Here is a 27,453-nt window from a genome sequence, read left to right as displayed (position 1 = left end):
TAGACAGAAACAGAGGAACCATATGATTACACAGATACTCACAGTAGTCTTAGCTCTATTAGCAGTATTTGATGATTAACTTGTTTAGGATCACAGGAAAGCAATATATATGAGAGGTTAAGAGAAAAGGCCCAAGCAAAATGCCTCGATAAAAAGAGTACATCATCCTTCCTGCAGAGCCTACAAAAGACAGACAGCCACTACGGCAAACACGTGGACGGTGGGGGGAAAGGAGAGAGAAGTATTACATCTGTATTTGCCTACTGCCAATACTCTTCACCTAGCCAATGGCTTGGGCCAATCTTCGAGGTGCAGCACTGAGCTAGATAGTTCTTCAGCCATGCAGTCACAGTCTGCATCCATACAGACATCTCTGTCTCCTTCTACCCTGAATCACATGTAGCAGATTAAGGACAGATGTACCAGAAGCTATTCAGCCCTGCTCTAAGGACAGTATTTTCCTCATGTCCTACTGACTGCAACAGGATCATCAGACCATAAAAAAAAATTAAGCCCTAAGTCTTATCCTATCCTACTAGTTTCACAGTACTGAAAGTAGTAATTTTGTACATAGTAATTTTGTCTTCACTGATTTAACTGATTTTCTTTCTATGCTGTTGCTAGATCTGATTTGATCCCTTTTTATTAAAGCAACATTCTAACCAATGTTATCACATGAGCCACAGGGTCCCTGCAAGGATGTGAACTCCCCTGCTCAATCATGGAGAGCATTTTGCATCCTCTTTTCACAAAAGTCTATTGTAAAATATTTAGGGGTAAAAAAAAGCCTTATTTTTATTGTATAAAACAGAACTTTGTTAATTCACTGAATGCCTACTCAGGCACTGAAGAATTTGCAGTATTTAACTATAGATCATTGTAGTGAACAGCAAGTCCAATCATTCTGGTTGCATTATACAGAGTTCCGGGAATTCTTTGGCTTGAAAGAACTGAAATCCATTTTCTCTGGCATATGGAAATAATATTTGATTTAAAGATATATCCCACAGAAGTCAGTCTTGACAAACACCAGTTTGAATGTAAACAAGCATTTTTACATTATTTAACCTTTCTCACACTCTCTTCATGACCTCTTAAACTGTCGCATTGCTGCCGAACTACAATTCATGAACAAATTCTTTTCGTCATCAAGTAGATATAATGCTTTGACAGGAGGCCCAACAAAACATTACTAAAATTTTCCATTTTTAGAAATGAGTCCTTTTGATTGAACAAATGATTATGGTATGAGGAATCAATAATTCCATTGTGTGGGAAACTAGCTAGACCTTAGACCTCAAACAACTCATGCTAACAAAGAAAGAATCTATAATGGTTTCACCTTCCTTATATTTACTTCTTGCTTTACCAAACATCTCATTCTGAGGCTTTTATAAATAACATGAAGAATTAGGCGGTTTATTCTTACTATTTGCATATGTAATAAAGAATATCTAGGGATGTGCTTCTAAATTGAGCTAACCTTTTTTTTTCTGTTATTGCTGTGATTTAGCAATATGAAAGTAATGCCTTCCAGAGCACTTTTTCCAATAGCTGTGGTATTCTCTAATGCTACAGACTGACATAATGTCTTATAAAACAAATAAGCAAGTTCTGCACAAGTTATTTTTCTTAGTTACTAAAGCCAAAGCAACACTGCAATGAATAAGCCTATTTAAAGCCACAGGAAAGGGCTGGAACTCCCTTTGCTAACTTTCTTATGCTGGTACATAAAGCTCTTTTCATTTGATATCCATAGAATAACCCATCCTGTTCAAAACTGACAATACATATTAGTTTGTCCACATGAACAATCTGTAAGTAGTATACCACGAAATAGATCAAAATCAGCCTCAAGATCTAGTTCTGCCAAAACATAATTTACAAGTAGTAAGAACATACAATTATCTTGTTAAAATTATATATATATATATATAAATGCCTGACTTTCTCTGAATGTTTAAGCAGGCTTAAAAATTGAAAACAGCTGTCATCTCCTTTGGAAATCAAAGAAACAGATTTTAACAAACACTCTTAGAACATAAGATAATGACTGAACCCTAATGCACAGAATTGTGATCAGCTCTAAATACAAGACACAATAGAATTGCTCACTAAAGTTCTGCCCATTTCTGCTTGTACTTTTGATTCCAAGAAAATTATACAGTGAAACAAGTCTCTGCATAACAAATAGATATGGAAGGGTGTGTGTACATGGAAAATGAACAAGAGTTCAGTTTTCAGACTGCAATTATTTTGACTTCTGATTGTATAAGCTGTGTAACTTCAATGAGGTCGCAGTCATGCCGGAAGCATTTCCCAATGAATTCAGTCCTTATTCTCCAAAAATGTCGGCATTCATTATTTATTTATTTATTTTAGAAAGGCTTCTCAGAAGACGTTTCACATTCATCAAAACTCTAGGCCTCTTCCAAGCTTCTCCTGAGTTAAAAATATTCTATCACAAGAACTATTGTGCATAAATCTTAAATACCTTTGTTCCAAGTGAGATCACGGCTGCTTAGAATTAAGTCCCTTCTACCCACTTCATGGGCCTTCTGACTAAAAGTGCTAGGATTTATTTTACTTATTTCTCTTAAATGCTGATGCTAAAGCCTTGAATGAGTCCGTAAAGAGAATGAAAACACTTTATGAGAAGTGTTTACTTGGCCTGACAGCAAGAGACAAGGATGAATAACATCTTCACACCACAGGACATGACTCGGTCTTGCTGAAAGCAGCCTTGAGTAACTGGGCTTTCTTAACTTGGCAGCACTGAGCAAAAAGATGATTTTGACCTATTTCTCAAAACACTCCATTGGAAATCATAGAAGTAAACTTCATAGAAGAGGCAGCTGAGTAAGAATTTGTCGTAGCATAAATTTAGACCCCCAATTCAAACTTCTGTTGGTGCTTCAAACCAGTATCAGACACAACTACCTTATTCATACTTCCGAGTTTGTCTCATCTTTTAATCACATCACCATCCTTTTCTGTTGAACTCTGTTCTTTATTTCTGCTTCCTGCAACTGTTTAATGCAATTCTTAGAAACATTTAATCTTCATACACTGCATTTATTCAAGCTGACCAAGGCTACAGCCCTACAAAGCAGAGAATCCAGCCTTCAGTACGCATATTAATTCTGAAGTGTTACTAGGCCAACTGGGAATATAAAGGGAACAGTCTACACACAAATATGGAGGATAGCCATTACAATCTTTGTAGTGTTGATGCAGGATGGTAGCTCATGAAATGTTATCTACAGTGTTGGCCATCTCAATATCAGAATGACACACTTAAACTTCTCTTCCTATCTGTTAGAAATCATCAATAGATTGAAATGCACAAGGCAAAAAATTAGCATCATTTCTGATAGTTGCACCCCCATTAAAATGCCAAATCCATTTCCTTGGTATTAAAAGTCTTCAATTATGATTAAACTTCACTTTTCTGTTTTGCTATCCAGTCACAATTCTAATCAGTTCTAGACACGTGTATCTCTACTGCTGGCAGCTGATATACTGAGCTCTAGAGGTAAAATTACAAAATTCTATTTTCAATAGCAATGGCCCCTGATCTATTACAAAAAACAAACTTCCATCTCTAAGCAACTGATCTCTTAGCAACAAGAAGCACCTGCATAAAAGATGCCACAGAGAGGGATCACCAGAAAACCTACTCAGATCTTTAAAAGAAGAACATCAGTAAGAAAGATAGCACTCTTCACTCACAAAATCCAGAGGAGGACACAGGTAATTTTTTAATTCATATGCTGTATTTTCTTCAGACTGTGTGAATAGGACATTACAGAAATGTGTGTGTGATTTTTTAATTTTGTTTTTGTGGAGTAAGTATACTTTCAGCTGATTACTTTCTGTAATTACTTTCTGTAATTAACTTTGTATGGATGATACGTTGTCGGTATCTAAATAGATTTTTTGATTGGAAGATCTGCAGATTTTAAACCAAATTCTTAGCATTAAAATAATAAACTGTTAAATGTACAGACATTTTTCTACAAAGTTTCTATTTAAAAAAGCAAGTACAACATTCTTGCTGAATAGGAATCCTTAGAAACTTTCCACCTCATTCAAACCTCCAAAGTGCTTCTATTGCATCACGTACTATAACTTTTTAGTTCTTTTAGGTACAAACCTGGTGATTTGTAAAAGAAAAAAGAAAACACATCCATTGCCTCTGTGGTCTCTGATTTCACTTCAGAGTGGATTGAATTTTGCTCCATTCACTACACATCACATAAAGATGCGAAGCATGACAAAGTTAAGGTATGATACATAGAAGAGAATGGATACTGACAACTGTTAAAGACAAATAGCAAGTTAACAGCTGGAACTAACTTTTGTCAGCAAATTTGGAAAAACCAGCATTTCCAGGTTTCATTGTCACAGGAGGGAAAAACTGAATTTATTAGAGACGTTAAAAAAAATCATGAAGTGAAACAAGTCTGGAAATGGTTTGTTCTCTCATGACTTGCTCTAGCTTGGTTTGCTGTGGGGAAGTGCTATCTGAAAGTTATCTGAAAGGTAAATAGTTTGAGAGTATTCATACATTCTTCTTAATCCTGCTTTTTCCTCAGAAACATAGATAAATTTTCTTCCAGGTTAATTTACATACTTTGAGAGAATAGTTGATATTTCTAGCCAGAAGTCAAGAACTGAAGAGTTACTTTCCTTACACAGCAATCCCTTCTGTGTCAACTAACTTTCTGCTTATGTGGGCTAAAGTACATGCTAGCAATAGAAGTATCACAGCAGAGATGTAGTTGTGGCACAACGAACTGCCTTCAATCTGCCAAATGACAAACAAAGACACCTGCCTAGTAGTGATAGCAAATTGATAATAGTTGTATAAAAAAAAAAAAAAAAAATCCAAAACAAAAGCAACTCTATATAGGTCTTTTGCACTCTCAAAACAGATCTGATGGAAAGCATATTAGAGAAAACATTCTCTTGACTAACTACAATTCAATTTTGGGTTTTGAGTACAATCAGAGCTTCTGGTGTTCTAAGGGAACTTTTGAGATAGAGAGGCAGTAATACAGAGCCTTACCAACACTGCAGAAGTTTGTTTCTCTCTGTACTTCTTTTCGATGGTGTCCTGCACTGACACTGACATACTTATTCTGCTTCAGAAGGTGTATGTTCCAAACGAAACTCTTTTACTGTCTAATGTGGATAGTACTTTTTATAGACATTTTGTTAGTTCCTAAGCAACAACAAGACCCTTTGTGAAAGGTACAAGAACTAGCAAGTTATTTTTCCAAATCATTTCAGACTGCAATTAAAATCCCAGAGGAGGACATTGTCCAAGATTTAATTTCAGATCATTATTCTTCTGAAAGAAAAATCCCAATTCAAATAATTATAGATTATTCAGGAAGCAGAAATACTTATTGTACAGTCAATTGGGCAGCACAGGGAGTACCTTGCCTCACACATTCACATTGTATAAATAGCTACAAGAAAATAGTACATATTGTCCAGAAACAGGGAGAGAACTCCTGAGCTGGATATGAGTTGACCACATCTTTGTTGAAATCACAACACCAAAAGCCCACTGTAGAAGCTCCAAATGGCTCCTCCATTACATCTACATGCTAGGTGTGATGGAACCAGCAACACCAATTCTCCACAGACTCAAACTCTAGAAATGGTTGAAAAAGGTAACTATAGGCAGTGCATATTTTTAGCATATCTATACTTCTGCTGTTGTGAAAAAGAATTGATGGACTTTCAAGGGAACAAGACAGCTCTCTGTATCAAGGTTTGTCCATGTCATGTATGTAGTACATTCAGCAGTATCTACCTACTTTGGTTTAATTCTTCAAAAGGAATGTAACTGAGCAACAAAAAAGGTGTATTCATTTTTGTGGTTCTTAGAATAAGTTCTACACAAAGGTGACCACTTTTATGGTAGTACTACAAATGACTTTTTATTCTACAGCTCAAATGTTAATTTATTATTTCACAACAAAGTCCACCGTTTGAAGGCAGTGTTGTAATAGTCATATGAACTCCTTCAGCGTGAGATCTATTAAAGGAATCTGATGTGCAGTCAGAAACAGCTCTCATCCTATTTTAAGTGCTTTAGCCCCTATCCAACAAAGAAACTCATGTGCTTAAAAAAAGCAAATACAACTATTTTATTTGTCAAAAGGTTCTGTGTTCCTTTTAGGCCCCGTCAACATCAGAAAACATTATAGTCCAATGGAAGCAGTTATTACAAAAAGAAAAGTAATTGGTAGAGTTGATCCGTGCCCTATGCTACATACATTTCAAAAGGTTCACTTTAGATTTAAGCACTTTATGCCACTTGAAATTCCACTAAAAGTTGGTATGCATGAGACACAGATCTTGAGTACACTGCCTGATTTATTTGCATCAAAGATGACCCCAGTTTGCATGCTCTAAAGTTGCTCTGTAATAGGAAGACAATCATAGCACGGTTTGCTATCAAAGCAAACAGCTGAAATGATCTGAAACACCAGTGCAGAGATAATCTGAGCCACTGTCCTGCTGACTGTTGCTCACTGAGGGAACATCTGCAGAACAAATACAAGTGAACCACTACAAGCAGCTACTTGCATGGAGAAGTCCGAAGCTTTATAGTCTATATGAAATTGTCAGTCTTAACTGAGGGTGAACTGACAATATCTAGAATCAGCTACTAGTAAGAGAGGGAGGCTACAATGTTTTACATGGAAAAATGAAGACTTATAGAACTGCATAATCCAACGGTTATTTTTGCGCAAAGTTGGTCTATTTAAAATTTCACTTTTGCAAACTGTTTAGTTAAACTTTAGTTAAACTGCTTCGGATGCTGTTATGGGGCACTAATATTTGGAGATTCATAACAAGCAACAGATTCTTTCCTACATCCTTCCTGATAGCTGAAATACTGCTGAGGAAAGGATTCTAGAACTCAAGAATGGGTCTTCAAGAGTTTTCTGGTACTCTTACGAGCTCCTTCTCAAAATTATCAGTAAATTTCAGCACTGATTCTGTAAAATATTCTATATTCTATTTTTCTATGAACTACATACACAGGTTGTCCTTCTATTAACATAGCCATTAAGCACCAAGCTGCAGCTGCAAGGATGGGGATTAATACAGTTTTCACTTAAATACATAAAATTCTTTACTGTGGAACCCTCTTATCACTCATTGAAGCACCTTTTGCAGAGAAAAGTGCTTAACAGAACCCAGAACAGTATTTCAGTCAAGTGTTAAAGATCCATGATCTGTAGGTCCCTCTGCTGGCAAGTGCTTAACAGCTGTTAAGCTCTAAAATTACCTGCACACATATCCAATTAATTTTTGTCACAAAAGCATTTCCTTATGAGCTTCTTTCCCACTCTCCCACTCTCTGACTTAAAAAGCTTCCTTCCTTCCCCTTCCCCCTATATAAGCAACAATCAGAACCAACAAAACCCTCTTATCAGATACATACCTCACCCAGATGCAAGGAAAAGAAAACCACCCACAGAAGATTTCAAGATCAAATAGGCAAGAATAGTGAAAACTTCTTCCATGCACCTCAGCTGTGTTCCATTTCTGCTTACTATCAAAGTTTACTTACTAAATTTTTAGTTTTTCTTGAGTGATTTTCTTCACAGAAAATGAGTGTAAGCAGGACAAGAAGTTCATCTGAAGTATTTGCAAGATGATTTTTCTATCGCCAATCTGACTTTTCCAACAAAAAAAATATTTAGAAATTCCAAACCTGGAAGTGTTCTTGGATCGTATTTATCAAAATGGGGCAAAGAATTTCTCAGTTCAGATAGTGTCAATTGCTTGTTTTAAATACTAAAGGAGCCACATTTCCTAATGCTTCGTGTGCTTCAGGCAGGTTCCAGAGTACAAAATGGATTCAAATAAAAGACAGTATCTTCACTGCCTTTCATTTACATAGCAGCCAGGTGCAGGATATAAGAATGATAAATCTAATAATAAGGTGCACACTGTAGCTATTGTATCATAGTGGGAAAAAAAAAAATAGGACTATACTCTAAAAAATTGTAAAATGAAGTCAGATCCAGAGAGAAAGTAATAAAGAAGTGAACTTACGTGCATGAAGCGTAGCCATTTCTATGTGTTGTAAACTCAGTGAAAGGAATTGGATTAAATAAGACCACTCTATGATTCCATCTACATATACACATAAATTTGGTCTGTACTGTAAACATTTTGCCTGAAAACACCAATTCCTCTCTGTCTAGAAAGCACCTATCACTTTCTTGGCATAGCTTAATATGATGGTAGCACCCGGAGTTACTACAAAGTTAGCTGTTCTTCCATCTGCGAGACCAAATCATGAGATAAAAGAGAGAACACTTGCTGAAAGTAAGCCCAACAAAAAGCTTCCTAGTAAGGAACTACATCACTGCTGGGAGGAACAAAGAAAACATTTTCGTTTTTCTTATTAGAGCAGAATTAAGAAAATGTTTTACATTATTACAGAGCTGCATCTTTCCATGGTTATGGAGGATTTTCTCACTCATATCATCACATCCTCCTTCTTATGTATTATGATTCAAAATCAAAAATTGGCAAAATATTTTCAAAGCAATCCTTCTGCTCCTGCCGTACATCCCAGAGCTGTTCACCTGCTTGCTTTTCCGTGCTGCTCAATGCTGGCTACTACCTGAAGGATTAGATAATCCATGGTCACGTTTGTTACAGCAGAAACTAATTTTCTCGAAGTGTTCACCAACAGAATCACCGTAAAGAAACGCAATACTTTGTACTCCATTCAAAGGCTGACTATAAAATATATATATATATTCCTTCAAACAAACTCCTGTATCCACAACGTGAAAAACTAATGTAAGCTTTCTGAAAATTAAGGACTAACACTAAAGGCATGCAGGAAGGAAGGAGACTATGAAACAGTGATAAAAGTCCATGTGTGAACTTATTCAGTGCTTCCACGTGTGCTGAGAATTTAATTTCTTGTGTTTTGGTTAGCAAATTGCAAGGAGTAACCCTCAGTACTGGCCAGCAAAGCCAATGCTGGAGATGAAAGGTCTGACAGCCAAAGCATCCAAAAGTGTGCCTTCATATCAAGGTCAGAGAAGCTTTGTTATTTCCAGCCAAAGAGAGTGTCTGCTGCATGTCTCTTTCAACTTGTGATGTAGCCTGTCTTGGCAAGCAGTCCACGTCAGGCTCATTATAAAACACAGCTACCTCAGAGGTAATTTGGTCATTTACAGGGCCTCCATCAGGTTGAAAGGTACCGAGCAGATCTGAATAGAGCTTTGAGCTTTAAAAAAAACTCTGCCTCTTTTCTTTCCCCTTCTCTCTCTCTCCCTCTCTCTAAAGCAAAGCAGAATCAATTGGAAAAGATGATACCAGAAACTTTGAATTCACTAACCTACTTCACCAGCCTGGTACCAGACTTGATGCCCGTTGCCACAGTGCCTATCATCATTCTCATCTGCCTTCTGTTTCTAATATGGAATCACGAAGAAACATCATCAATACCAGGTAAGGTAACTCCATGGTATTGCCTAACAGCTGCCAAAGTATTTCTATAGTTCTTCAAATTTAAATGAGAAGGGAATGCTGAATAATAATTGTACACAGCAAAGCTTTCTAATAATAATGCAGACATTAAAGTAACCGATGAAAGAAATTAGGCTCTATTTAACCTTACCACTTCCCTAACAAACCTGGCCTAGCCATATAAATACATCATTTTGTTTTGCTTCTGTTGTGTATATGCTAGAAAGATACGTCATCTGACAAATTCTATATGTTCATATTTTCATGTGCATTATAAATTCCTACTTTTTATGTGTTGCATGCTTAAAGCTCACTGAATTATCTGTGCTAGAAGCAAGAAGTACTATCTGCCAAATGACTTTAGCAGATTTTAGCAGATTTTTGTCTTTTACAGACATTGCCAGAGGCAAGGTAAGCATCCTGTGAAGAAGAAAAACCTCCTTTAAAAATGATTCAATAGCCATGCTAATTCCGTAATGCTCTCTCCACTTTCTCCTGTTTGTTGTAAGGACATTCAGTGCTGAGTTACTGTAGGTTCTAGCTGATAACTTTAAGTGCTGATGAATTCTTTCTTACCTCCTATTTCAGCATGTTGTTTTCAAAAATTTACAGCACTAAAATACTCTTTCCTCTAAATATCTATTTTCTCACTCTAGTATTAATGACTAAGACAAATATAATTACATTAAAAGAGATTAAAATAAGTATATTTAATTACATAACACGGATATTCAACTTTATAGGTGCTATTGCCAAGATCACTCAAATGATTTATTAAAATCACAAATAAATAAGTCATGTGCATTTCTTCTTTCTGGTGTCTAGCCATTGCTCACCCGATTGTAACCAATCTCAAAGAATGGTTTGAAGTCACATAAAGAAATACTGAATTTTATTTGCTGTATTCACACTGAATGGCTTGTAGGTTTTCAGAGGTAATAAATGAGACTCCAGCAATGCAGGTGCAAGTTTCTGTAAGACAAAACTTCACAAAGGGATTTTATGTGGTTTGCCAGTGCAAACCTCGACCATAATGCAAAAAGGGCAGTCTCCAAAGGGGTGATGTTCAGTGACATATTCTTGCCTGTGCACGCTGACAAGAGAAAACTTTTCTTATTTTTCCCTTAGGGCCAGGATATTGCATGGGAATTGGGCCCCTCATTTCACATGGGAGATTTCTCTGGATGGGAGTAGGTAATGCCTGCAACTACTACAACAAGACATATGGAGAATTCGTAAGAGTTTGGATCAGCGGTGAAGAAACATTTATAATTAGCAAGTAAATCTTATTTTCTATCTTCAAGAAAATGAAAAAGTTGTTTCATAGATTTACAACGTTTTTGCTACTTTCTGAGGTAGAATTGAAATCATTGCTTTACAAAATTATCATAACATTATCCTTTAATTTCCTGTTGGTCACAGATCTTTTTCTAATCTTTTATTTTTTTAGAGACTCTATTATTGAGGTCTCTATTAAAGACTACCACTGGATGGAGTCTCTTGTTTTCTAAGAGGAAAGTAACATAAAGAATTATGACACAATCCTAAAAGATGCTTACAACTTACTATTCCATTTAATATTAGGATGACACATTACACATGAATACTGACTGATTGACTGCCACACAGCTTTAACACAGTTTCCTGCGTTAAGATTCTCCTTAAAATGAGAATAATTCTTGAAGATTATGGCTGCAATTCAGCAAAGTAATTAAGCAAAAGCAGCATTACAGGATCATGAGTAATTCCACGCCAATTACTGAGATTACTCCTAGAATTCAATTACACACAGCACTAAAAAAAAAAAAAAAAAAAAAAAATTGACACTAAAAGAAAAACAGTAGTAAAAGATTTAATATGCATAATTCATTTAAAAATATATATTAGCAATATCAGTCAATGCATATTCAGCTCTCATTATGTAAAGTTTTATGAAAGATGATGCAGGAAAGACAACTCTTACAGGATTTCTCAGGACTGCTGCTAAGAAACTGAAGCTGTAGATGCATCAGAAATTACAGGCTATACATCACCTTTCTTCAGGCATCTTTTGCTTAAAAGCACTGATATCACATGGAGAACTAATATCTAACTTCAAAAAAAAAAAAAACACTTTTTTTATGGAGTGCTTCTTAAGTTCACTCCAAAACCAAACAATATTCCAACTTCTGTAAGTGCATAAGTGCATACTCCTTAGTTCCTATTTGTTTACTTGTACCACATAACATATAATCTTTACACCACTGCTTTACTTCTTTTTTGTTAGCTTTCATTTAATCAGATTTTCATCATGCTGGCATTACTAAAATGCTATCTCCCTCTAATAAAAATATCTCAAAGCAATAAGGTTAGTCACAACCTGTTGGCCAACATATATGAAAACAAACCTTGTAAACTGTAAAAACAGAAGTACGTATGTACTGGATTCACCCATATTTCTATTTAGGAATATTCATCCTACATATTTGGCTTTAGAAAATTTTCAATTTAATATATTTTTGTACGAATATTCCCCTTGATAATATTATGATGCTGCATACCCAAAAGTTCCAACTACATTTAGGCTTTCTGTGTGTGTCCAGGAATGGCCAAATAGCTACAGAATCACAGTTGAAGTTTAACATGATGAAGTTATCAACAGTCTGGTTAATTTTATTCATCACAGAGAAATTGATGCCTCAGAACATAAATACTAAATGCATTGAAATAAACAGAATTTGTCTGTACTCTAACATACTTGAATGAAAGTAGGAATCACACTCCCTTAAATCTGCCATGTTACTGCCTCTTCTTACTCAAGGAAGTAATAGATATCATAATTGGAGTCAGTTGGGGTCAAGCTGTTTGCGGCAAACCCCTACATATAAACTAGAAGGGTAGATGAATGGATAAATTGATTGACTAACAGATAGAGATATACCATTCTTCCCAAAATATTGGCCAAGGATTACAGAAATCGGTAGAATACAATGGATGATACTTCTGGAAACGCAGACAATCAACTGCAGTGAATGTCACCATGAAAGGAATAGAAATGTACACGGATGTAAAACACGTCATCTTCAGTTCCACTGCTTCATTTATTTGTGGTGTGTTATTCCTCATATTTTTGCTCAATATATAACCTGCAGTTTTCTAGGGCAGTGTTACTCAGCCTCTGGTATGAGCACTTGAGGGTCTTAGGAAGTTCCCTGTAGTGATTTTGAAAAGCACACATTAGCTGTTAGTAGGACTGAGTTATTTACGTCCATCCAAAAAAAAATTAAGGAAAAAAAACCAAATATCAAAATTAAAAGAAATTAATTTAAAACCACTAATCTAAATGTTAGAAGAAGAATTTCACTATATAAGAATGTATAAACCTGTCACTATTTTACGTAATTTTCTAAAATATCTGATACCGGTTATTGCCTGAGTATACGTGTAGATTCCTATTAGAAATACAAGTTATGAGTGTACAAAAGCTATTCACATTAAAATCTTTCAGTGACCATTTGTATTTTAACTGAAAAAATGTTTAAATCCAGTTAGAATACATTGTTGCTCTAGTATAAATTCTGAAGCCATTCAATCATTTTTTAAATTATGTAATAGGAACAGCATTCAATGTCAAGAATAAACTAAGAATGCAAGTCAGCACTTCTGAGCGTATCAGAAAAACATTCTATGTATAATCTTTGAAATTGCATTTTATTGTTTCCTTTTCTCCCCACATCTCTTTCCCAGATCCTCAAGCGTATTCCATGTAATGAAACACTGGAACTACGTTTCTCGATTTGGGAGCAAACTTGGATTGCAGTGCATTGGCATGTATGAAAATGGGATTATATTTAATAACAACCCAGCACACTGGAAGGAAATCCGACCCTTCTTCACCAAAGGTAAATCAGTGCACATTAACACACCGGACCACTCTATCACATGGCCTGTTTCTTTCTGAAATGTTATGTGCCCTTTGCATAATTAAACTAGAAGGACCAATTCTCTCTTTATGATCTCAAAATACTTTTTTACACATGTTCTTTCACATTTACTGTGTTTGTTATGGTATTTGAAAAGAAAAAAAAAATAAAATGATGCCCACAAATCAGATGTAAAAATAATTGAAATTTCAAGTCCAGAATTCACATTAGCTCAGCTAGCACTTCCATAAATGTATTTAGCAAATTCTGTCCACGTTTCTGTCCATACTTCCTATGATACTCAGGCCTTTCCTACTTGATTTTGCCATTGAAAACTATCAGCTGCTCTATGCTGGCTGAAGACAGCAGAAAAAAATAATTTCTTTCCTACATGTTCCTAGAAGTAGTAGTTCTCTCGATTTATGAGCCAGACAGCCTCTCTTCTCAATTCCAAATGTACAACCCCTCTCCACATGTATTTGATCAAATAACATACTTCAGGCAATTACAGAAGTTCTTACATGGAAAAGTAATTTAATTATAGTACCTGGGGCACTCAGCACTGAGTTCATTCCAGCTAAAGCTCATCAATAATCCCACTGAATTACACAGCAGAAGAATGTTTGAGTTCTTGAAATGAATACAGAAAATATCCCTCATAACATTATCTCCAGCGTCCATAGCTGAACAGACTAATACAGGCTAATGCAGAGTGTTCTACTAGAGCAAGCTTCAATATGTCCACAGCAACACCATAGGTAGCCAGCAGCTTATTGCAGAGTTTCTGTGCTGTTTACCCAGGAGATGTGTTCCCAGAAATGCCTTTTGTCCTCCCTGTGAGCCCCCAACCTAACATCCCTGCTCAGCATACTTGTGAGCAAGAGAGGCTGCCCACAGTGCCTGTACCTTCTGCACCAAAAAGCAGCAAATAGTGCCAAACACCTAATGTGGCATGAACCTAGCACTAAACATGAAGTGGATGGATGCAAGTGAAGTTCAATCTTTGTGTTTGTTGCCATTCTAACTAAAAATGCAGGCTACAATTTTTTACATTTTTTTTTTTTACTAACATCGTAATTGCTAGCAAATTAGTAATAAAGTATAAAATTTAATCAAGCTTTTGATCATCTTGCATCTTTGTATTTACAGCCCTGTCTGGTCCCGGTCTTGTGCGCATGATAGCCATTTGTGTTGAATCAACAATTGTTCACCTGGACAAACTAGAAGAAGTGACCACTGAAGTAGGAAATGTCAATGTGTTGAATCTCATGAGACGGATCATGCTTGACACATCTAACAAGCTCTTTCTAGGGGTCCCTTTGGATGGTACTAAATGCTTTATTTTATACTTCATGTGCATAAACAAGAAATGTTCATTGACATCTCTTAGAGTTATTGTTTCAGACAACAGAACAAGGGCACACTATTACATCACTAAATGAATTACTGAAATTGATAAGTAACTCTAATCATGAGAACATTTTTTGGAATATATATATATATATTTGTTCCAAATATTTGGAATTCCAATATTTGGAACAAATATATATATATATATACGTATATATTATATATATATATAGCTTTTCACATCTAAAGAGGTTTTTATGCTACAATCCCAACATTATTGCCATGTAAGAATCAAAAACCTTCCCACCAAATGAAATTATTGCAATAAAAATTAACCCAATCTTCTCTGATTCTTTCACCCTCAAGCCCATTTAAACAAAATAATATTACCACGATACATAAATTAGCACATTTCAACACACTGCAAGAGAGTTCTGCTTCTGCTCTCCCATGGCAGAACATCTCTGGTTGAAACACCATCTCCTTTTCCCTACCTACCAAGAGTTTCTACAAAGAAATATACCTCATCTGCAATGTGCTATAACTGTTTCCTAATGGCATCTACTAAAAAATGTTTATCAAACTCCTGTCAATTTAGCAGGAGCAGGGCCTCATTATTAATTTCCCTGAAGCATTTCTGCTGCTTGACTATTGAAGTTTAGATTTTATACTGCTGTTTATTTACATCTATTTTCAGAAAGTGCCATTGTTCTTAAGATTCAGAACTACTTTGATGCTTGGCAAGCTCTTCTATTAAAGCCCGACATATTTTTTAAGATTTCTTGGCTTTGCAAGAAGTATGAAGAGGCAGCGTAAGTATCAACAATTTCTACAGATTTGCCTAAGATTCTTACTTTCTAGGAAGATCTTTCTTCAAATCATTCTCTTAGAAAGTAAATTGTGAAAATTTCAATGGTGACTGACTGAAGGCCACTTTCTACAAACCCAGGAAAGAAAAATGCTATGAACAGGCTGATCTCAGAGGGCCATTTAAAGTCCTTGTCTACACACTTCTAATTTACTTACCAAAATAATAGTCCTGAAAGCTAAAGTATGAAACTAAGTTGAAATCACAGGTTCAGTTCAAAGAGGAAAGGAAAAGCCATCTTTTGGGGAGAAATTACATTTACGATATGATCAAGGACAGACAAATAGCAGGCCACAGATTGTTGGTTCCTGGAAACAAGAACATGTCTGTATGCATGGTATTGCCCCAAAAGAGGGCTAATCCCTCCATCTAATTCTACTTACTAGTGTCTGCAATGTGCATTTTTTTTTGGTCAGTGGCTGAGTTTTGAGCCAAAATTTGGTGTTTAGCATGACAATGCATTTCAAAATTTTTTTTCTTTAAGTAAGGAATAAATAGGTTTTGCCACCTTCCTGTTTGTAAAAGTACTAACTTCCTCTTCTGTTTTGATGCTCTGATTTTCTGTTTTATACAGTATATAAAGAGAAGCTTACCAAGCTTGAATTTTAAGTGTATTTACCCCCCTATAAGCACAGTCTTTCTACAAGAATGTGGCCTTCAAATCTGTAGTTAATTGAAAATGCAAAATAAAAGCTATTGGATGTCATTTTTCCAAAATCAAAATGCATACTGTTGACAGTATGTCTGATTATATTATTCTTAAAAAAAAAAAAAAATCAACTCTACCATCAAGCTAATATATTTTTTATTTCATTTAGATATATAGAGAGGTTTCAACCCTTTTAATTCCAAAAAAAAAAGATAAGATTTCGGTCCAATCTAAGAAATTATTTTATAAGAAATATAAAAACCGTCAGTATTGCTGCTTTTGCAAATTACCATGTAACCATTCTTAAGAATACTGAACTTCTATCCTTAGGTGTTTTCATAGGTATAACCTTCATGTTTCTGAACATTATCTATACTTAATCATACACTAAAAGTCTTCAGATATTAATTAATATATTGGATTTTATCCACTTTCAGCAAAGATTTGAAAGGAGCAATGGAAATCTTAATAGAACAGAAGCGACAAAAGCTTTCCTCTGTTGAAAAGTTGGATGAGCACATGGATTTTGCATCTCAGCTGATTTTTGCACAGGTATTGGCAATATACTAAAATTTTGCCAACTTCGATTTTTCTATCCATTTTCTTTCAATAGCATAGAGAATTTACAATTTAGAGATCACATATCAAATTCAGATCATCAAGAAGGGATACAAGTTAGACAGTTTGAAGGAATCTCTCAAACAGGTGGCTTAAACGGCATCCTGGTTATTCACACCTTAAACAGCATCCTGAAAACTATTGAGTGAAGAGCATCCAGGGATATGCTCTCTCTCTAACCCCCATGTTTTATCTTGATGCATTGCCTTTTACTTGCAAAGGCTCCAAGTGCTATGTAAATTCTATCTTGCCTAATCTCTGACAGCTCACATACTCTGTGGGGAAAGGTAATAAATCAGTAAGAATCTGAGATAAGAACAAAGCCTCACTTTTTTGTAAAATCATATGCACCCATTAAAACATATATTTATATCAAAGGAATAAAGAATGCTTCTTAAAAGATAAGGGAAGAGACTGTCAAGATCTTGATTTTCATTTAAATGTATTCTAGGTCCATTCCATACTACTACTATGGGATGTTTGTTGGCATCAGGTCAGCAATCCCCAATTTTTTCCCCAATTTTTCTAGAACAGAGGAGATCTGACTGCTGAGAATGTGAACCAGTGTGTGCTGGAGATGATGATCGCTGCTCCTGACACTCTATCTGTGACTCTCTTCTTTATGCTAATACTGATTGCAGAGCACCCCACAGTGGAGGAGATGATGATGAGAGAAATTGAAACTGTTATGGGTAAGTAGGGGTTGCAAAGTCAGTGGTGCAGGAATATAATTTTGCTTGAGCAGAGATCATTTCTCACTCAAAGTCTGAAAACTCTAAGGATTTTCTTCTAACATGACTGTTTGCTTTAATATATATGAGCTACCACTTTATGTGGACAAATTTATTCAAGATCAAGAGAAAGATGAACAATTTTTAAGATAAATTCTATCAGGATTCATCAGAATTGACAATTTTGAGAAAAAATACTTATCCCATAAGAACAGCAGTCTAAATCACCTCAGAAGTTCCAGTGAAATTATTTTACTATTGCAAGGTAAATTGAAAAAGGAACACTCATTTCAAATACTTCTAAACATCAATATTTCTCTGTGTACGCACAGAACCGAAGTTTCACTATGACTGCAGAACGGTAATGTTAAAGAAAACTAAAATTATTATATCACCCTGCTGTCATCCATTTTGATCTCAAACTGGTCTCCTCCTTAAATACTAATGACGTAAACAATCAAAATATTTTAAGGTTGTATTCTCCATTTCTCTAGTCTTCATTCAAAGTTTAAATTCCACTGAACTACATAGAAACTAACTTCATCCAATCCTGTGGTCAGTTAAGTACTGGCAAGCATATTAAAAAATCCTTTCCTCTTTCTCTGAGGTACTTTTATGTCTCAAATACAAAGCAAGAGCTATGATGTTACCTCAATCAAACTTCTTGTAATTGTTTTAGCCTCTTTTCCCCACTTGGATTAGGAGGCTGCATTTCCCCTTGTCTTCTTATGGAATTTTTTCTGAATGACCCAAAGTGTTAAAACTGAAGGAAATCCAGGAATATCTGGGAAATCCAAATAGTGAGCCTTCTTGTCACTTTACTGACTCTTGAAAAAACTTGGAATCCTGTTTGGCATAACAGCAGCAAAATCTTCCACCACAACATAGCACAAAGGGTTTTTCTTACTGTACTTGGAATATAGTATCAGAGGGTAGCCTCAGATTCATCACTACACAAAACCTCTATAAAATCCTGATATATCAGAGTATGTCAATCTTGAAGTCCACTAAAATGAACTGTGCTTTGCCAGTGAAGATTGAAGCAAAATGCATTGAGTACCTCAGCCTTCTCCTTGCCCATTTTTACCAGTCTGCCAGTATTGACACTAGGTGGGGATGGGCTTCCAAATGGAAAGCATACATGAAACTACACAGAAGCTGATGGGTACTTCCTACCATTTCAGGAACTGAAAATCTTCCTAAAATATTTTGGAATTTGTATTATGCTTGTAATAAATTCATAACCAACTGCTTCACCATTTGTTTTATTCCTGAAGGTGACAGAGATGTACAGAGTGATGACATGCCAAACCTCAAAATTGTGGAGAATTTTATTTATGAGAGCATGAGATACCAGCCAGTTGTGGACTTAATCATGAGAAAAGCTTTGCAAGATGATGTAATTGATGGCTACCCTGTGAAAAAGGGGACAAACATTATTCTTAACATTGGACGTATGCACAAGCTTGAATTCTTCCCAAAACCGAATGAGTTTTCTCTTGAAAACTTTGAGAAGAATGTAAGTTTTCCACCTTATTTCCTACAGGATATTGGATATTATTTGTTGACAATGTATGTTCCTCCTATTTTGATCAAGACCTTTGTGACCAAGGCTGTTTTCCCTTTGACTAACTACCTATCTAGCCAGATGTACGTCCTGCTTATTACTACTATTGTTTTAATTAGAGGTAGGTGGGCATTTTCCCATCAAAGTGTCTTATCATTCAAAAATAACAACAACATTGAGAACAAGAATTTTTGCAGGCATCCCAATTTAAAAATTCCACCGAAGACTGTCCAAGAAACACATCTTTACCACCATCTCTGATGCTAGGCAAAATAGAGAGGCTTTAGAGAGCCACAGCCATGCAAGCAGTACATAAAGAGCTGAGGCAGTGCACGGAATCTCTGGTGAAGTGAAGCAGTATGGTAATTCCCAAGAGACAGTCTCTAGCACCTATTTTATATATTAATAAATACAAACAAACACTAAGTAAAAATACACATCTTTTATACACTGAATTGACAATCCTAAATATTAATCAGCTCAGTAATGCAAATGCTGGGTAATACTGTCCCAATGCAACATGCCATTTAATCTAAGTTTCACTCCAACTCCCAAAAGAATTTTTTCTATTTGTAACCCCCTACTACTGTAAATCATTCTTGAGATTGTTTTCATTCAGAACTTTGCTCTTCTGATTACTGATCAAATGAATTGTTTACCAAAAATATACTTGTTCAGCAGTAATCACATGGAGAAATTAAAAGTGCACTGAAAAAAGACAGACCAGTTCCATGGCAAATTTGACTCCTTGTTTTTGACTGTTAACCAGTGCAGGTGGAAATGAAAGATGCTGCTATCCAAGAAAGAGAGGACACAAAATATGAAATATTAAGTGCTGGCTAGCACAGCTATGAGGTTAGATCTCTAGAACAGCCAGCCAGACATGCCAGAATGGAAGGCATTACCAATTTCCTATTAAGGGAATCTCAGCTGTGCAATGTTAGCCTTTTCTCACAGATGAACAGATTTTCATGGTATATAAGCATCCTCATTATACGGTCTAGTGGCCTGTCAGGTATAAAAGTTGTATGGGGCTAAAGCTAAAGGGTTAATCCTTTCTACAGCTGTCATAACTCATTTTGACCAACTGAATAACAAATCTGAATTCATTTTATTACCAGGCAAAACTTTTTTTTCTGTAAGATGTTAGAAGATGCACAACAAGAAATTTCAGTTCTAAAAAAACAAAGAGGAGAGCCACTGTGATACTTCAAAAATAGTAAAACACCTGAAGACAATTAAGAAATGAGGGGGAAAAGGTTATGTATGCTCAAGCCAGAAACATGTAGAAAAATCAAAGATAGAGTAACTGATTAAGTTTACTGAACTCCTCAATGTGAATAGATTCCATTTTGTCACCCATTGTTTTCATTCTAGATATTTCTATAAAAATGGATTTCTTGCTTATTTTATAAGCACACTTAGCTTCTAAAAATATTTCCCCTTGACCAAATATTTAACCACACATTTTCAACTGATTTGATGTATGATGTTTGCCACATAATTATTCCAGCAAGCATAATTCTCTCACAGTTCTCTAAGCTAATAGCAACCCACACCATTATTTATAAGATGACATTGTTAGAATCTAAATATTTTTCCATTTTCACAGGCTGTGTGCTTGCCATTGAGCTATACTGCCAGCTGCTGCACTTGCTTTGTATTATAAGCATTTGTATTTAGCTATCATTTTTGAAAAAGTATATATCTCAGTTTATTTGAAATGATTTGAACAGGAAATTTTTTTTCAGTGTAAAAAATGAGGGGAAAGGATAATTTCTCTAGAAAATTTAATATGAAGCATCCTTCTGTATCCTAATTCTGGATTCAAAAGGAAATGAAAAGCACATAGCTAACATTCTTTTTAATTGTGAAATACATTAACAAAGAAAAAAATTAACTAATTGCTTTTCTTTTTTCATACCAAGTGCCTTGGTACATCATAAGCAGTAACATTCATGTTTCAGGGGACTGTTTGGATAGTTGACCTATTCAGTGTTGACAAAGGTAGAAGTTTTCTGTGCTTTCTTCAGCAGTTCTGGAAATCTTAAATTTCACATTTTAGTTGATGGAACAAGAGATAATCACTTTATAAATGTTTAAAAAAAAATTCAACATTGCATTTTATGAGAAAATTGCTCATTTCTCAGGATCACATTTTGAAAACTGGTGTATAGCTTTATGATAAATGTTACATAACAAGTTAACATTTAGCTCAGACATTTATGAACCTTATAATAAATTATTTCAGAAGAAGTTTTTAAATGTACTTTAGCATATATTAAAGTGAAACCTTCACTACTCACAGCCTGTGATAAAATCCCTGTAGTTCTCAGGGGACAAGCAAAATGCAATACATGGCAGAATTCAACTGCTTCAACTTTACCTTTCCTGCTACCTTTGCATTTGAAATGGCATAGTTATTTCCTGTATTTATTTCCATGTTTTGGCCTGACTTGTGTGGGAAGACCATTCAGTAACAGAAGCACCAGTGTGAAGTCAAGACATAGCTTAGATAGGAAGCAGTTTTTCTTAAAAGATTCTTTCCATGCTTCTTCCCTATCCATACTACAGATTCCATCATTTTTCTAACTGATTTTATCAAGAAAATTTTGCCTTAAAGTTTATTCCTCATGTTATTCTGCACAGGTTCCATCACGCTATTTCCAGCCATTTGGATTTGGCCCCCGGGGCTGTGTAGGAAAGTTTATTGCCATGGTAATGATGAAAGCAATTCTGGTGACTCTTCTGAGACGGTGCAGAGTACAGACAATGAAAGGAAGAGGACTTAACAACATCCAGAAAAACAATGACTTATCCATGCACCCAATAGAAAGGCAGCCTCTGCTGGAGATGGTTTTTACACCAAGAAGCCCAGACAAGAGTCAGAGTGATTAAAGTGGATCAGCATTAACATTACAGGGTGTTCACAGCCACTTTAAGAAATGCCCTTCATTCCCAGGTAAAGATATAACGTAAAACATTTTGTTGCAACTAAACCATTACACCAAGCATCCACTTATTTGCCTGCGCAACACGTGTTCTGGCCGTAAATTCCATTGCAATGCAGTAAGTCCAAATTCTCAAAATAGTCCCGTTGTCAGGTGATGCCACACTATACACAGGATTCCTGACTACTTTTTAAACCGTCAAGTTCAGATGAAGTTATGCCTTGCTTTTCAAATGGCGCAAGGTCAGACATTTGAGGATCAAAATCACCTGCCTGTTTGTGCTAAACTCCAGGACTCATCCTGGAAATTTCATCCTCCCGGCCCTCCAGTTGGACATAGCAGTACTTAGTGTGAAAGTTCTAATCATCTGTTTTCAAAAACATCTGGAAAATGCTAAATTTGACTTCAAGACTACGAAATGATTTAAAATATAGAAAGCTATCATGCTAAAAAAAAAATATGTGTACTAACATAACTACAGTAGTAGTAGTATAGTACTAATAATGATTTCCTCCAGCCTCAGGTTTAAACTTGGTCCTTTACAGAAGAACTATGTAACTACCCAAGTTTCTTGCTGAAAATGGATAATATATGGAAATTTGTAGAGTATAGCTTGATATTTGTTGGCATCCCTACTAGCCTAATGATGAGTTTCTTCTTTGGTCAAGAAGAAGACGATTTTCTGGGTTTACTGTCAGCATTCTTTGGCAGAGATTTTCCATTTTCAGTAAGCTCCAGTGTTCTTATCACATAAACTAAAGAAAGAGGCTTTCAGGAGAAAGTGCCTTGATAAAACTAACCAAGGAACAAAAAGTTTATATTCAGCTTTTCCTCCAAAGTCATTTAAACATTTCCTTTCTGTTTATAGTTTATATACTTGTTTAGAAAACTTAATTATGTTAATTAATCTGGTCCTTAGGACCACTGCTCTCAGGTGCAGGTCTGGCAGACAAAGATTTATTCAAGTAGCATACATAAACTACTCACAACCGATAAATAACTGTTAGTCTAGTCAAGGGTAATGAATTAGGTCAGAATGGAATTGTTAATGAATAAGAGCTGCACATTTAGGTCAAACCAGCATTGAAGTGGTCTACAGGAATTTGAAAATATATATATCAGATTTGAAAAAAGCATGATTTATTGTAGCTAGGTTACTTTTACAGCTTTCCATAAGATTGGCACAGTGCCCAAAAGTGACACCAGAAAAGCACAGTTTCTTAAGCCTGTGAATATAGACAAATCTGTGTATCTGAAGATGCACATAAGTAGAATTTCCATCTTTTTAGTCATTAAGAGGCAAAGTGACATGAACATTTGGAATATCCCTTGTAACCTCATTCTATATCCTTCATAGCTTTTAAACTAAGAAATTGAGTCAGTTGGGGAAAGGAAAAAAAATCCACTGAACCTTATTTTGCTTGGGAATAACCTATAATTTTAGACATTGTGCATCTTCATTTATTTCACACACCAACATTTTGAACAGTGGTCATTTACTCTTTAGTTTCTATCTCAGTTATAGATTCAGAATAAGTTTATTCTCAAGGTTGAAAATAATAAACTCCGTAAACTACTTTTATCATTAAAATTTTAAAATAATTACATGAAATCATGTAGATAGTTGAAAAATGCTCTGATTTCCTTAATATATACTGTTAAATTTAAAGGCTGGTATTTCAGACACATGATTACTGTTATTACTCTATGAAAGAAAAGCAGTTTCACTTTTTACTTTTTGTCAGCAAAGGATGCAGAATTATTTTGCACTGTAATTCAGGTGCACTCTTTCTCATATGCTTTGCAAATAGTGATTCTGGTCCTCAAGTTTCTGTAGTACTTATTTTTGCCCGTATTTTGACAATGGACCTGTTAGTTAACCTGAGATGCTATGTAATCTGAGCCCAGTTCTCCATCTCTCTTCTATGGCTGTCACACAGTGGTCTATTTGCATGAATATTTGCATGATGAGGCCTATTTCACCACACGTTTGAGAATGGTAATTGATGGAACACCATTTCAAAGCTTGCCATGTGGATATAAACAATTTAAATCTTCTAGATGTATATATGCCATTGTATATAACTAATTTTAAATGGTGTTTTATTACCAGATATTGTAAAAGTGTAGGTGACCTTCACAGCTGTATCAAATTTATTATCAAGTGACTATTCCATTGACGTTCAGTTTATTAACACAGATCAAACCTGAAGACTGTTTAATACATCACTGTGATTATGGGCTGCTCACAGCACATAAATGTAATACACTGTTAGAAAATAAGTGATCAAATAAAGTCTGTATGCACAAAAACATGTTTTAAATTACGTTTCATCATGTTTTCCTAATCTAAATACAAAATAGATGACAAAAAGGTTTAAGTGTATGAATGTGTATGAAAACAAACTGATTTTAAAATACTCTAATATTAAAATACTAGATACAAGGAGCAAATGGCATACACTAGAACTCTTGAAAACTCTTCAACGTTACTTCTTGAAAAAAAATCTATTCATTTTCAGATATCATGAGACACTCTCAAAAACATTTATCCCAGAATTTTACAAGCTCTAGAAGTGAAAATGAATTTAAACGGGAATGAACAATTGTAAATTTATTAGATTGTCAACTGTTTGCATTTTCCAACACAATCGAGTTAATAGATCATTAAACTCAATTTTAAGTTCAAAATAAAAATCCCAATTTAAACATATTGTATTATTGTCAGATAAAGCAAAGCAATGAAAAAAGAGCCAAATCTGCTCTGATCCATGGATTATAAATGGATCATAAATCCTGCTCTATGACTGAAAGTTGCTATGACATTTGCTATGACATACTAGTTTTCAAATGAGTTATTCTCAATTTGCTAAGTTAAGAATGCTAGAGCTCAAAACATCTGTCTACCATTATTCTAAGCTTTAACAATAAAAAAAAAGCCTGCTTTTATAAGTCCAATGTTTCCAAACACAGAACTTTAATCTTATAATGTAAACAAGATCTCAACAGTGCTACACCACTCTAGAAATAATACAATTTAAATGCGTCAGTGGGTTAAAAAAAAGAACTTACATTTGCAGAAGTATATTTTGTGAACAACTAGCCACACTTAAATAAAATTTCTGCTTTCATAAGGTGAGGTGATATTATGCTATTCATGTTCATCTATCATCTCATTAGATATGATAACTTTAGTGAGGTACAAATACAATTAAGGGATCTACAAGTCAAGACTGCACTGCTAACAGGGTCCAGCAGATGGCACACACAAAATTTATTCATGCACCTAGAGCAACTTCACCTGTTAGCAAAGTCCCTCTTGATATACAAAAGCTATAAGAGCCAGACTTCCACCATCGTAATTACTAAATACTGCTAGAGGTAGAGATGGAGTCATTCCAAAGTCATTGAAAATGTATAGGTGGAGACAAATCTAACCACCAATGGACAGATCTTACTAGCATTATTCTGACTGGTACTGGCATTAGAAAATTATCTTCATATACTAAAACTGTTCTCCCAGTCTACCCAAGTGGAATCTATATATAAACATATATACATATTACTTGGCATCGAGGTTGATAGAACCTTAGTAAGTCCCAAAATGATTTCTGAAAAATTGTAAAGGTCTGTTGGGATTTTAAGTATAATTCATCTAAACTTAATTATTTTGATGTCTTTACACTACCTCTCTCTCCCTCAATTTGACATTTTTATATGCTATTTTACCCTGTTGCTTGGTTAATTTAATTTAGTGTGTCTATGGCATTCTTCCACAGCTCATAGTATAACAGGAATCTGTAATGAAATATCAGTTATTGAAGGAAGTTGATTTTTGTGTATTAAGTGATCCTTCAATGAATAATTCAAGTCCTAGTGCTTCATGTGGCCTCACCACACTATCACAAGTAATTATAAGCTCATCAATCCAAGAAGTTCCATAATAGCTCTTTATTCTTTAAATAATTGCTGGGCAAAATCAAGACCAGTTAACTCTACTGCAAAGAAAGATAGATTTGATACAACATGCACAAAACCATTAAAACGCCTGATTAAAGATGAAAATACCTCCCATAGGATTTCAGCCATTTCATTCCTCCTTAGTTCTAGAAGAGCTAATTAGCATCTCACTCAATGCTTTATAAACTTATCCCTACCTTGTAATAACATAGAGATGAATTTCATTCTGTTTAGCAGCCATTGAAAGATTCTTGGCAAGTAATTACTGATCATAACATCCATATTCACAAACTTCACCTTCCAACACCTGTAAGCTTATTTGTCCTCATATTCATTCCAACAAACATTAGAAGAAACTATTATTCAACACTGAAAAATATAATGGAGACATGAGAAGATTATAAATCAGTATTATTATAATATTAAGTATGGTGCTAACCGCATTAAGAAAATTGCCACTTACTTCCATTTCAGAAAGCACATTATTAAATTCTGTAAAAGGATTAGATCCAGCTACTGAACGAAAGCAGCTGCAAATGGTTTTTTTGTGTGTGTGTTTGATGGGAACTGAAATGTTTTCAAATGAAATTTCACTAGCTCAGATGTATAAATAAAAATGAAGCTACATTGATTTCATCTTCCTTCTTGCATAAAGGAAAACATAAAGAAGTCGTATTACAGAAATGTTATCACTCTCTTATATTACTTCACCTAAGGATCCCAGAGCTCTCTGTAGGTATCAATCAAGATTTGAAGGCAGAACTGACTTGGCAAACTCAGGTGCCACAGAGAGGTTATGGTAAGAAAAAAAACAACTAAAAACAATTAACTGGTTAGCTCTGCAGCTAAATGTCTGAGAGCACCTTAGCAGACAATATTTGGTCACAACCCTAGGGCACTTGGAGCATAATCCAATTAAGACACCTTTGCCAAGATGTCAGTATATATGGCCAGAGCCTGCTCTGCATCTGTGAGATTCCGTGAATAGTATGAGTAAATAAGATGGAGTATACAGTAAATATTTGTCTAGTACCACCTAAACTGTATGATCAAACAACATAGCCAAAGGCTGGTAAAGCAGGAAGCACATAATACGTAGCAATACTTCAGTCAAAACATATTGCAAGACTCAGGGACAGCAGAAAGGTTACTGTTTACATATTGTTATTAGGTAGATTACCAAGGAATTTTTGGCTCATGCTATGCACATTCTTTCATTGCTGGAAATTGTACTGTTTAGCATATCTAGTGCTAGAACCTCGATTTTATTTTAATATTTACTTAAAATTGTATGAAGGAATTACTTCTCCCCATTGTCAGTTCTAGCTACTC

At 35.1% G+C, this 27,453-nt stretch overlaps 1 protein-coding gene across 1 annotated transcript; it reads left to right on the top strand.

Moving 5' to 3' along the window:
* The first annotated feature begins 9,237 nt into the window (after nt 1–9,237).
* CYP19A1 (cytochrome P450 family 19 subfamily A member 1) lies at nt 9,238–24,488 on the top strand. Its single transcript, XM_003209445.4, has 9 exons — nt 9,238–9,507; nt 10,654–10,804; nt 13,252–13,406; nt 14,577–14,753; nt 15,475–15,589; nt 16,732–16,846; nt 17,442–17,604; nt 18,921–19,162; nt 21,860–24,488. The coding sequence occupies exons 1-9, from the start codon at nt 9,366–9,368 to the stop codon at nt 22,106–22,108; spliced, it is 1,509 nt and encodes a 502-aa protein (XP_003209493.3). The 5' UTR covers nt 9,238–9,365; the 3' UTR covers nt 22,109–24,488.
* The last annotated feature ends 2,965 nt before the right edge of the window (nt 24,489–27,453 follow it).

This window comes from Meleagris gallopavo, chromosome 12 (assembly GCF_905368555.1).
Source record: "Meleagris gallopavo chromosome 12, MGAL_WU_HG_1.1, whole genome shotgun sequence".
Lineage (NCBI taxonomy): Eukaryota > Metazoa > Chordata > Aves > Galliformes > Phasianidae > Meleagris > Meleagris gallopavo.
This window is presented reverse-complemented; position numbering and strand designations above follow the sequence as displayed.